Consider the following 13,329-nt stretch of genomic DNA (forward strand, 5'->3'; position numbering starts at 1 on the left):
CTCAATAAAACAAGTTTGATTATTATGATCAATAAAATAAAAAAATAACTTAAATCCCACTGTGGGAAACAGATTGATCATGACATTTCCATTGTATAGTCATATCTTTGGGGAATATGGATAAATAACATTACTTATTCGCACTTTAATATTAATAATACAATAAAACATTTTTTCTATACAGTATGACAAAGGTTCTTAGGGAACACCCATAATGACGATAATCCAATCTTTCTGTTCCATATCTACAGGAAAAAAAAGACCACATTGAGCTATTACTATTACATAAAGAAGTGCAATTCCTGATTTATTCTGGAACGGTAAGTACGCAGGAAGCCTTGTTAAGTAACTCAGAAGGGTCTGGACATCACAATAATGAACCTGTGAGCAGCGTTTGACAACTTAATGAAACGACATCCAAAAGATGAGCAGCTGGAGGAATCCATGGGTATTAAATCTATCATCACACCTGATGCTCTGTCACGGCAGTAAGCCAGGCTGAGAGAGGTTCAAAGGATTTCTTACCTTCAGCTTTACAGAAGGCGGACGCTAAACTTAACATTGGCTTTATTATCGCTACAAAAATACACATCTGTAAAGGTCAGTGGGCAATAATGGGGAAAGAGTCCAGAATACATTTCATAGGGGATTTGTACTGCTAATAATCACAGTTACACCTGAGCCATGAATTTAGACGGCAAATCTTGTGCTCGTCTTCTATATTGTTTTCCGTTCTAAGGTTGACTAAATAATTCAAGTGACAGCATTGAAATGACAACTCAGCAGATGTCCTCTGCTAGGTCTTCTTAAAATATAATTCACTTATTGCTATCCAAGACAGCTTTCCCAGCTATTTCAGTATTTGTCATTGCACAGTAAGTTTTTCTTGTGTGTAAAGGCCCCCATCCACTTGTGCGTTAGGGCCACTTTTTATGCGATTCCGATGCATTATTGTGACAGATTGCCTAAAAAGTGACACATCGCATGTCGCAGGTCATATACAGTAGGAGCCAATGCCATCTATCTCTATAATAGGATTAAGTAAGTATTTGGATTACTATGCTAATCCCCTATTCTATTGTTCTATGTATTGTATTGCAGCTGAAAACAATAGGATAGCCACGGTGAGCCATGGCCTAAGGAAGATAGATGAGATGGGCTCCTACTGTACCTGCAATTGCGATGTGAGGTGCATTCCCGTGCGCCTCGCATTGCAGTCACAGATCCTACAGGCTGCCATGAATATTTGTCGCAGCCCGTAGCCCCAGCTAGGATCGCATGAAGTACATTGTATGCAAAAGGACCGCATACAATGTATCTCATGTGATCCTGCCTCCCAGCAGCTGCCGGGTGAGATTGCGGCATATCGCATGTGATAACTTGCTCTAGTGTTTGGCCGCATTTATGTAACTTGTGTATGATAGGAGAGCATGCATGAAAATAGACTACATTACCAATGGGGTGGGATGCTGTAGTCTATGAATATATTTGCAGATACCAGTCTTTGGAGGCATATATATCAGTTGTGAAGGGCTGGTATAAAGATATACTAGCTGGTACGTAATAGACTTCAACAAATTAAATGTCAGATTTCTGGCAAATTTTATTTCCTAAAAGAAAGAACAGTTATATGATGATTTTATTAAATAGAGGAGATTAATTATTTTGCTTTCAGGAGACAATTATTTCTATTTAAATTAACTCTCTATTGGCCGATGTTAGTTTGCATATATAGGGCGGTATTCAATTCTTTCCTGCAGTCTTCCGGACATGAACGCGCCCACCAGTGGTATTCAATTGTTGTTGCCAGCAGGTGCACTAACATCATTTCAGCTTGCTACCCCCAGGGCTGTCGAGCTGAAATGTGCAAAAAGTCACAATTTCAGCACTCAAACTGGACTTCTCACATCGCGCCCTTTACCTTTGTCAGGTTTAGTCGCTATACACAGCTAAACCCGACCATAATGAGCACGATATGCACAGAAATAAATCGCTTGAATATCGCCCGTGGGCGTGATTAAACAATTGAATATGGCCCATAGAGAGGTTATACATTATCTTAAAATAAAGACAGCAAGACTTATTGAGAGATGAAAGGGTCAACTTTATTTATTTGTCTATAGGAAAAGGGTGTGTTGACCAGAAAGATTGGCCCTATATACTGTACAATAAACTATTTGTTCCAAACAAGATAATCTGAAAAGGTGGCCAATTGCCATTCCATAGCAAATAATACACCAAAGGGGCAGAGAAAGCTGTGCAGAAACTACCAATACACATCTGAGCCCTGTGATTCGCCAGCTTTAGCTGGCATTATTTTCACAGGGCCAAATGCATTTTTTTCTCAATTTTGCTTTTTTAAATAAATTTGGCTAAATCACAAGTATGAAAACTGCGATCTGCTTACTAAAACATTTTAAATTGAAGGGTTTGGAGCAGTTTTTTTTTATACAGAAAACTGCTCTACAGTAAAAGCCCTTTAGTACATTTAGGTGAAACTAAAATAATGTGAAAAGGGTGTGAAAATGTATGGTGTCAAGATACATTGTATTGTCTTTGTGAGTGCACAGGTACTCTGCCCTTCCCCCTTTCCCACAGATTGTATAATTCACACTGTGCTATGTTGATTGTCATTATTTGGTGTAATTTTCCTCAAAACACAACCTACATGGACATGTTATGCTGCTGACCCCAGTAGGGTAGAATCATTCTAATCCATGAACTGGTCTGGAGAGTTCCTCAAAGTATACAAAAAAAGAAAGCAAATGCTACCATTTTTTCTCACCAACTAAGGTTCCCCTCAAGGAACCGCTGCCTTCACCATTAGGCCATATTGCCTACTTGCACTGCCTTGAGTGACTTATCTCCCAGAACTTTAGAAAATATCAAATTAGAATGCAAATTCTTAGTTATGCACATGTGTACCTTCCCAATAACCCACAGTAAAACTATCCCACAAAAAAGCAGTGACCTCTTGATGTGCATACACACCAAAAGTAGATAGGTGAAGATGGTGACCACATCCAAAAACATCAGGGTTCTACTTCTGACCTCCAACATCACCTGCTTAACTACTAGAGGGGCCAAGTGCGCCACCATCCAAGTGAAGCAGTCCTTTATTGGATCAGCTCCCGACAGCCGATACATAGGTGTCAATATCTATGTTTTATTGCAACGTGCATTGCTCATTATTAAATGCAAACTACTTACCACACTATAGAAATGAACCTCATGGATAGGGTACTACAGGCATTTGCCACAGATCAATGGATTCTGGAATGACTCACTGGTGCATCATGATATCCAGCCAGACTTCAACATCCTTAATTCTGAAGGACATAATATCCTGGCCATTCTGTTTCATTCCAAATTTGCAGGAAAGGAATTATATTGTCTCTATTCAGAATGAAACCATAGGATCAAACTTGGTGCTGCAACTGCACACATACACATTTGGCCACAGAACTGTCAACACAAAAGGCAAGCTTAAACGACAATCCTGATCAGTGGTTGACTCACCAGAAGGACGGGGAAGCTTCTCCCCCTGACTTTGCAACAATGGACTTAACAATGACATCTGTACCTATCACTGCTTTACCATCTCTTGCGGTAAATAGAATATGTATTGACAGTCACAGACAAAGGAACATTTGCATTGCCGCCTACCACTTCAAGAGGTGTCATAGACAGCATTGACACTTGCATTGTTGTAATTGAAAGTCTCTAGAAACTGGTCAGCCATTGAGGTCAATCAATCTCCAAACTTTGCACAAGTGGAGGCACTCTTGGAGCAGCAGATGCACCCAGCCCCAATCCCAAATCCCGATCACTATTTATAGTGGTCAGTAATGGGCTGGGGTGATGCCAATACAAAGGACGTCATCACTATGAATCCAGGCATCTGCCACAGGTTAAAGAGACAAATTATCATTGTCAAAGAATGAACATGGCTGCTTGACTTCAGAGGCATATGTACATGATATTGCAAAGCTGCAGAGGTGGCAAATTGATTGACAATCGCTGCATAGGTGTTAACCCTAGCAAACCCAGTGGACAATGTCGTATAGTCCATATCCAACACCTACCCAATGGTGCTGATATGCTGTGTTCTCTGGTGGGGATCATCAGAGGGGATTTCACTCCCCTATACTGGGAGATGAGATGGTGATACTAAGTTGCTTCAAATCAGAAATGGGCCATAGCAGGAAGATCTGGGCCACTGTAGTACATTCCCCCCCCCCTTTTTATTATTTAGTATATCAATATTATCATTCTTACCAATAATAATATACAGTATTGTGTTTATTGTGACATTGTAACACAACACATTTATTGTGACATTGTAACGGATGTATTGTGACATTGTTCACTAATATGCATTTATCCCCCCCCCCCCCCAAATAAAATAAAAAACACTCCCCATCGGTTAAACAAAATGAGAGTTATCAGTTATATGAAATGAGAATTGATTTATTTTAATTTAATTTGTTTATTGATGTACTGAAAGTATCACAACTGCAGGTTACAATATAATAAGTGAGAACATCCAGACAACAGAAGTAAACTGTAACATGAAACCAAAGATATTTATTAACAGTGCAGATTTGATCAAATAAGGCCAGGAAGAGTAGGACGAGGAGGTGGAAGGAGAGGAAGTGGTAACGGAAGGGGCAAGTAATAAGTAAGGGATGATGGCTGTTCAAGAGAAACCAAGAAGACCTACATGTAAATAAACTTAATTCAAATCCTAGGTGATAGGTTCAGTAGAGGCTGTAAAAGCCATGATTGCTAATCATCACAAGTTTGTGAAAAGATAGAGAAGTGTCATAGGGTGCTTGTAATTGGTATGTAATTTGGTAAATGTACACACTTAGGCATTGGGAGGGGAAGATCAGTTCTTCCAAGATACTGGTCTTAACAACCATAATATGTAGAACTACTATGAACACATGCCTGGGAATTTCAGGAAAAACAAAGGAAGTTGAAAGTATTTTGGGTCAAGTGGAATCTGCAATTAGTTTAACAGTCAAAAATAAATACAACAAAATGACAAAAAACCATTGTGCAAGAGTAGCTATAAACACCTGACTATACTGAATGTAAAAGAAACTAATCTGATCATTATCATATGTATGGTTAGAACTTATGATGTGATGATTTTGATGTGATGCAATACATAGTGTTTCACATTTTATGGGAGTTATACAAATAATAAAATTATATTTTGCACATTTGAAAATATGATGCAATTTTAAACAGATTGGTACCATCATTTAAACCAATATCGTGGGCCACTTAAAATTGGATAATGCAGTTATTTTTTCCTATCTGTAAAGACAGAGGGTGAGATTTAATAGGATGGATGAGAGATTCAGAAAGTGAGAGATTTGGTAAGAAATCTCCAGTTTTTTTAAAGCGACAATCATTTACACTGCAAAACCAGTTTTGATTTTGCAGTGTAAATGATTGCCGCTTTAAAAAAACTGGAGATTTCTTACCAAATCTCTCATTTTCTGAATCTCTCATCCTATTAAATCTCACCCAGAGATTCTACTCACCGGACATTCAGATTAAAAATCAAAAGCATAACTTGCCATTAATCCATCAATATAATATAACAGACCCGTAAGAAAGTGTGATGGTTAAGTGAAGAGATTTTTATGCCATTATTCCCAATACTCCAAGTCCACAAATGTCTTTTATACATATATTTCTTGGTATATATTATGTGTGATAAATGACATGCTGTATGGAATATCTAAAAAATATCACAGCACAAAGGGAATTGCAGCAAAAACAAGAGTATAAATAACCTGAGCCACATTTACTGCTATTTGAAATGACATCCATACAGTTTTGTATTAATACTTCAAAAAAGATTCCATAAATGATTGAAAATGGAAGAAAAAGCTAATACATTTTTGTAAAATAATCCCTTGGTCCTGATTAGCAAAGGTTTAAAATCTCTTTTTTCCCCCTACATTCCCCAAGCATCTTCACACCATTGCCACCTGAATCGCGAGGTCTCTGGTCTTCTAGCCAGATGTGTCTACAGTAAGGCCAACTTTTGTGAAGTGATGCTAATAGCTCTGGTTGCCCCATCAGTCCAATGGACAACATATAAACCCTGCAATCAGTATGTTCCTAATAAAAAGACTAAATTAAAGTTAAAACAAACAAACAAACATGGCATTCTATAAATTACTTTTAAGTTTAACATAGATTATACTGTATTTTACAAATTAAATCTGCCTTCTATTTTTAGCCCATAACATTTACATTTAATGTTCTTCAATACTGTTGAAACCGGTAGAGAATTAGAAATACGTTTCCCAGTGAATTCTACTGGTACTTGAAGACTATCTGGCAGCAGGAGATGGGCAGCTGTAATCTGCCAGAGAAATGATCTGCGGCCTGTGGAGATGAATATTGGTAGCACATCGGATGGCCTCAGGTTTTCTCCAGGGGCAACTGACGTTAGGCTTTTCCTTGCCTTGCTGATGCCGCTAAGAGCTCCTCTTCAAAGTAGAGAATCTGGTCCACCAGAAAGCACTCACTTGCCATGGACACCAAGGTCTCCAGATGCCTCTTCACCTCTTTTTCACTGGTGTTATTCTGTCGCGTCATCTTGAGGTACTTATAAACCTCTTCATATGTTTCTGCTCCCATACTTTGTAAAGCTGACCTAGAAATCACAAGCCAGAAAAAAAAGACATTTGTTGCTGTAAATAAAAAACATACTGGTAGAGATAGTCATTAAAATAAAATAAAAATGAAGCAAATGATCCATTTTGACGCTGTGAAAACCAGCTGCAAATTTATAGTATGATAAAAATTCATATTTGTCTTGTGTCAATATGTATACTGTAGACATAACAGTACAGTATTGTTACACAAGGAATACAACCGCTGCTGAAGAAGTGCTTTATGTACATACAAGTAATTCCTTATGTTGCTGTCAATTGGCATAAGTGGAAAATCCATTTAGATTTATCAGAAATGAGCTGGTAAAACCCTTAAGAATCATCTTCTGCCCTAAGCACTCCTTAGGCAAAAAATGTTCCTATCCACAAAGCAACAACAGTTATGTTGCCAGCCAAGAACAGTTGGCAGTGATGATCAATTTGATGAGTGACAGTAGTAAAAGTGACTACAGCTCTATAAGTCTATGGGAAAGAACTATGCATGTATATCATAAAGAAATTCCATTCCATAAGGTTACAAGACAGCAGATTGTAGAGACATAACAAGTATGAGCTATCAATTAATGTTATTCAAGGGAACTTTTAGTTACTGTTACAGTTTATATGATTTCTGATAGTTTTACTTAGTGGTTCATCTTCAGAGAAGAAATCCACTATATACAGTATGTATTTTTGTTAACAATGCTGAATCACTATTTTGCTATATATACATCCCCCCCCTTATACTTTAGAAGCATACTATGAAAGCACCAGTGGTGGCTCCAGAGGTTGGACTGCAGCATTGTACAACATTCAAATAGGGGAGCTGCACAAACTGCTAGTGAGTCAGTTTGGAATAGCAGTTGGTGGCATTTAGTGTGGCTCAACTGTTTGAATTTTGAGCTGTGCTGCAGCCCCTCATCTGGAGCAGTCACTTGAAAGCACCCAGACATATAATATTGGGATATGCTCTACCAAGTAAACTTCAATCTGCTATTAATAATCCTTTATTATTAAAATCAGGACTGGATTAACATTAAGCAAGGGACATCAAGGGAAGGTGGGCACCACAGATATTTTCCATGATCCATATGGTGCAAAACGGCAAATGGGGCAGCTGAACCAGGTTCCATAAAAAAGGGTCAATCTAAATTATTTTAGGACTCAGCCTAAACCTGTGCCCCCCACCATGGCGCTGCTGGTGGTACGTCTAAAGGGGGGAAGGGGAGGGTTGGATACCCGCGCACAAGTTACACCTATTATTCAAAACAGATACATGTTATAGTATTGTTATATTTTATAAGAAATTCCACAATGCCACAAAGTTATTCATTCAATATTTGTATAATCTTATATGTGGAGGTGCACCCCTGAGAGTAAGAGGCATATAATTCAAAAAAGAGAAGAAAAGTACTCTCCTTTGTTTGGGGGCACGCTTTTAACAACAAAGAGAAATTGTAGTATGATTTATGTGATTTTTAAAACATAGCTTTTAATGAAAAAAATATTCTAAAAAACTGATTTCAGACAAAAACACAACATACTACACAAAACAAATAAAGGTGGTTGAAGAAATCACAAAATGAACTTAGGTAAGTTCAGCCAGCATCCTGTTGCTGGTAAGAGAAAAAGTGCAAATTCCAATCATAAAGTTTTCATATATTACTATCACGGCAATATGATATGGTCGAATGTTAATGTTGGGTCAAATTATGCACTAGTGCTAATCAACACTGATGGCGAAAATAAGTAAATTTGGTTAACCCGGTCACATCCAACAAATTGTATGGTGTGTATGGGGTCTGAGAAATTTGTCTCAGAGTACTCAATGTTCCCCACAAATGACAGATATTTTTATAGTATAATATTCTGTTATAGGATAAGGTAGCTTAGTGGTAGCCACTATACACGGTGATGTGAGTAATAAGGAGAGGTAAGTATGGCAATTGCACAGGTGAAAAGGAACAGTCACTGCTCCTGCGCCATTGGACTAGTCCTAGTCTCTGGTCCGAACCGTGCGTGACCTGTGTTGTGAACCTGTTTGTACAGGGTACATAGATTAAAGGGAATAAGGTGCCCTGTTGATCTGAGATCAGTGCAGGGTCTAGCTGAATTCACGATGGTGGGGGATGGGAGTGCTGCAGACACGAAATGGTGAGTGTAAGTGCTGAGGTAGTGTGCACTCAGAGACGACTTATGTCTAGTGGATTAGTAGGCTGCTGCTGCTGCTCCCCATTGTATGCACATTGGTGGGGAGTGAGCGGTACTTGCCACAAGGATGCGCGGATTTAATAGAGGGAATATCTGGGCAGCAGTCTGTACCCTTGACAATGAGTTTCTTCTCGCCCTCGAGCTGCACCACACCACCATGGAGGGCGGGAAATTCAGCAGTGACAGACTGAGGACACAACAGGCTCCAAGCTGCAGCAGACAGAACTATAATGTGCATGGGCCAGGTCAGTGCTGCCATCCCCGGTCACCCCAACCCAGTGTCCTATTATCTTACTAACAATCCCCTTTATTTAGCACAGTGCCCCCCCCCATACCAACATCTGTCACCCTGCCACCTTGAACCCGCTTCTTTTCCCAATTGGACAACTGACCCCATCCCTGGTCTAACCCACAGCCACAGTTACAGTACCCCACACACAATGTCAACTCCTTTCCAGACTAGTGATTGCCCCTCCCATCCCCATTTTACAGCCCCTCTTTCCATCCAGTACAGTGGCCCAGTGTCCTCCAAATATATTACCCCCTCCCCCATCCAGTACAGTGGCCCAATCTGCTCAAAGACCACCATTTGACTCACACTCTGCCACTGCCCCCCATATAGAACACCCTCCAGCCCAGTGTCCTCCTCATATCTATTCCACACACACACACCACTTTCCTGCTCTCTAGCTGTCTGTCCTGCCTTCTATTCTGTCATCCCTCTCTTCTATTGTGACCCCAACATGCCCCCCGCCCCTCCCCTCCGTTTAGAGGATTGCTGGGTTGCTCTTTCAAAAATGTTGCTATGGGGGCCCACAAAAGGCTACTTACGCCCCGTGTGTGTGTGTGTGTGTGTGTGTAATTCTGCATATGAAATGTTACAGTGATTTCCAGTATAACACTGCTTGTGCATCCTATCCACATCGCTTTGCGAATAAGATGCATGTTAACAGAAAAGGTCATGCACAAAGATGATCGGCACTGCCAACTTTTGTGTAATGTGTAGCACATGGATGATAGCTATATGTGAACACATCTGTATGTTTTCTGTATTGAAATTTCACACCAAGTAATTTTGTTTTATTAATTCAATTATATATTTCCAGAAAACTTTTAGGACACAGTACATAACATAATTCTGTACAATTATAAGCTCTAGTCAGATGTCATCTTCTACAAAATAAAGGTCCTCTATATTATTATAAGTATAAGAACAGATGAAAAATGAAACCATAAAGGCGCATATACAGTATGCACTCATATTGATAATGCCAAAATAGAACTCATAGTAAAGGTGCCCATACACTTATACGACTTCTCGGATGAAAATTTGCATAAGATTTCCCCTGAACCGGCCGGCAGCTTCCTGGGTGGGAGGTTCGCATTCGTTACATCATATGCAATCCTTTTGCATACAGTATATCACATGCGATCCCAGGAAGGGCTGCGGATCCGATCTCCAGCTTTAGTCCAGTGCGCACAGGTCCAGGCATCAGATCGGAATCAGAGCTGAAACACATGTGATTTGCATTTTTCATCTGATTTATTGGACCAATCCTTCCAAATCGGATGAAAAGTACCCAAATTGCACCAGTGAATGGGCACTTAAAATTGAGATGAGAGAAATACCATTAAGTTGGGTTAAGCACACGAATGAAAATCCTCTACAAAGAAATTGATAGACAATCTAACCTGTTTTAAGAAACCTTCAAAAGTCACTTGGGTGTTATATGAGTAATGCCCTACTATAACGGTGATAGACAATGTTTTTCTTTTTGAATAACACTCCAAAGAGCCACCGTCATCATAATATATAGAAATATTTACAAAAGTGATAGATGGTTTTTAAAAATGTCAGTGACTTATGGATTGTACACATGCTTTGATTTTGACATGTTTTCGATTTGATTTTGCTTCTAGAAGAGCGGGTTTTAGATGCGTTTGATCTGCATTCAATGTGATGCGTGCTCCCATTTTGTCTAAATCGAATAGAAAAATAGACTGTGCAGGCAAGAGTATAACAAAGACAATCTAGTAAATTGAATGTGTACACTGTGTACACTGTGAAATCGATATTGAATCGAATGCAAAAGTACAGATCTAATTCCAAATTGATCGGATAGATCTAATGCAAAATCTAATGGAAAATCTAATGGAACATCGATTCTAAAGCAAATGGAAACGTGTGTACAAACCATTACCAGGGTCGGCTCTACAACTAGGCAGCTTTAGGCAGCTGTCTAGGGCGCCAGGATCTAGGGGGGAGCCACCAAGTCTGCCTATCAAAAAAATCAATGATGTCTGTGACAATCCTTGTTGTACTTAAGGCAGGTGGCTGCTGTGGAACCTCTAAGACCTCATCTCCATACTTTCTCTTGAGGCATACTTCCCTTCGTTACTGCCCTATCTTCCTGTACTCTGTTATATGTGGCAAAGGGGAGGGTGCTGGGGGCCTCCAGGGAAAGCAGGGGTCTTACCCACCTTCCTGGGGGGCTGGGTGGACCACAACATTTTTGGGAGACTACCTGCCATTCCAGAATGTTAGGCAAGTATGCATTAAGGGGTTGGAAAATGGTTATTGGTGGCAGTATGGGGGGCGGGAGCGGCAGTAGGTTGAAGTTTTGCCAAGGGTGCTGAGAAGGCTTACACCGGCCCTGGCCATTACAGTAAGCTGGTTACACACTGGAGCAATGTTAGGCCACTTTGCCATGTCATAATGACAAATTGCCTACATCGTTCAGTGTGTAGTGTGTTCCCACCTTTAACTGTTCTTTTGTTGAATCTAGCTTGCTTAGGTTAGGCTGCTCATTTGTAGTATTAAGAGGATGGATTTCTTCTACTTTTATCTGACTGCGAGTAGGGCTAACTGTGGTGGGGTTCACTTACCAGAGGCTCAGGCTTTGCTGTGTACGCAGACCACAGTTATGCTCAATGGTGGAGCAGGAGGGAGGGGCATCTCATTATTCTCAGTAGGGTAGCAGAAGTAGGAAAGACTCTATGGGAGCCTCTCAGTATTCACATGTGCTGCATTGCGGCAGTAGTGCAATGGTTGCCTATGCCTATGTACTATAAGAAGATTGATGCTACAAACTGAGCTATTTTTACGTTAAAAGGCTTAATTTGAAAAAGGATAGGGAACAGGTTTTGGAACATTTCACAGAATATGAGTAATAAAGCAGAAATTATATTTGATGGGCAGTTTTAGCATACTAGATGTTTTGAAATGCAAATCACACAAGAGATGCTTAATATTAGGGTTTAAACAAACACAGTTATTTCTTATGAAGACGTCTGATTATCCGCTTTGCTTTAAAGTCACTTTCAAAGCTAGTAATTAAGCTGTGACCTCAGACGCATATGTTGATTTAATATGCACACAGAAATTGCAATTCTGACAGCTAATCAGTGCCAAGAGACGCCCAGGCACAAAGGCAGCCCACAACGAAGCAGGTGTTAGGAATATAAACATCTGCCATCTTGGTAGTAGCTATCAAGTAAAATTTAGGCCATCAAGAACTTGTCCGAGTGACTTGCAGATGAGATCAAAATATGCCACTGAAATGAATAGAACATAACTAGTGAAACTGAAGATTTACATTGATAGAGAATCCATGAATCTAAAACAAAATTGCTATTTAACATATAGGGGGGTATTCAATGTACCGCTGCTATTTCCGATGGGGGAAATAGCGGCGGCTCCCTATTCAATGCTGTCATTAGCGACAGCATTGAAGAGGGATCACGGCAGAACGGGCCCGACTTTAGAAACTCTTGGGCCCGTTCTGCCGATAACAGCTATGGATTGTCGCGATCCCGGCTGCAGATCGCCAATCCACTGCCGTTTTCGCAGCCACGGCCCTTTGCAGTGATCGGCAGAGGGGACATTGAATCCCATCTGACTTTCAGCTGTTGGGCTGAGCACAAACGGGCCAGGATCACGGCTGTCGGCCCACAGCATTAAGGTGTTTGGACAATGGTATTTTGTGGAGCTTTTTATTTATTACTATCTGGCTTGATTAGAGTTTGAACCTAAGGAATTGACACCTTCACAGGTATTGTCATTGCTGTCTGGTTTACGAAGATATTTTTATGAGTACAGTTGTGAACCCAATTCTGTGTAACATTAGAAATACAGCAAAATGGTCCAAACATTATGGGGGTAGTCAATCCGGAATTCCAAATCCAGACAGTTGAAATCCCAGCAATTTTCACTGGCTTCTGACATGATCTTGACAGTCGGAATTCAATGTTCTGACTGTCGAGTCTTGTAAAAGTCCATAAATCGGCTAAAAACGGCACCGTTGTGTTGAGAAATGGTGCGGATTCGACAATCCACAGCCATTTCTGACAATACAGGGAGTCTATAGCAGGCGACTGCCAACCATGATTAAATACTGAACTGACAATATTTCCACTATCGGCAGAGATTGAATAC

General features: G+C 40.1%; 1 protein-coding gene across 2 annotated transcripts in view; it reads right to left on the bottom strand.

Annotated features, from left to right (window-relative positions):
• Positions 1-5,509: 5,509 nt before the first annotated feature.
• NEK11 (NIMA related kinase 11) overlaps positions 5,510-13,329 on the bottom strand; it is a 270,045-nt gene continuing 262,225 nt past the window's right edge. Inside the window, exon 16 of one of the 2 annotated variants that reach the window (XM_083188604.1) lies at positions 5,510-6,685. In XM_083188604.1, coding sequence (XP_083044730.1) covers positions 6,478-6,685 — 208 coding nt within the window. In that variant the 3' untranslated portion in view covers positions 5,510-6,477. The remainder of the gene's footprint in view (positions 6,686-13,329) is intronic. The other variant, XR_014475030.1, reaches the window with a different exon arrangement.

This window comes from Crinia signifera, chromosome 5, assembly GCF_055691185.1.
Source record: "Crinia signifera chromosome 5, ASM5569118v1, whole genome shotgun sequence".
Classification (NCBI taxonomy): domain Eukaryota; kingdom Metazoa; phylum Chordata; class Amphibia; order Anura; family Myobatrachidae; genus Crinia; species Crinia signifera.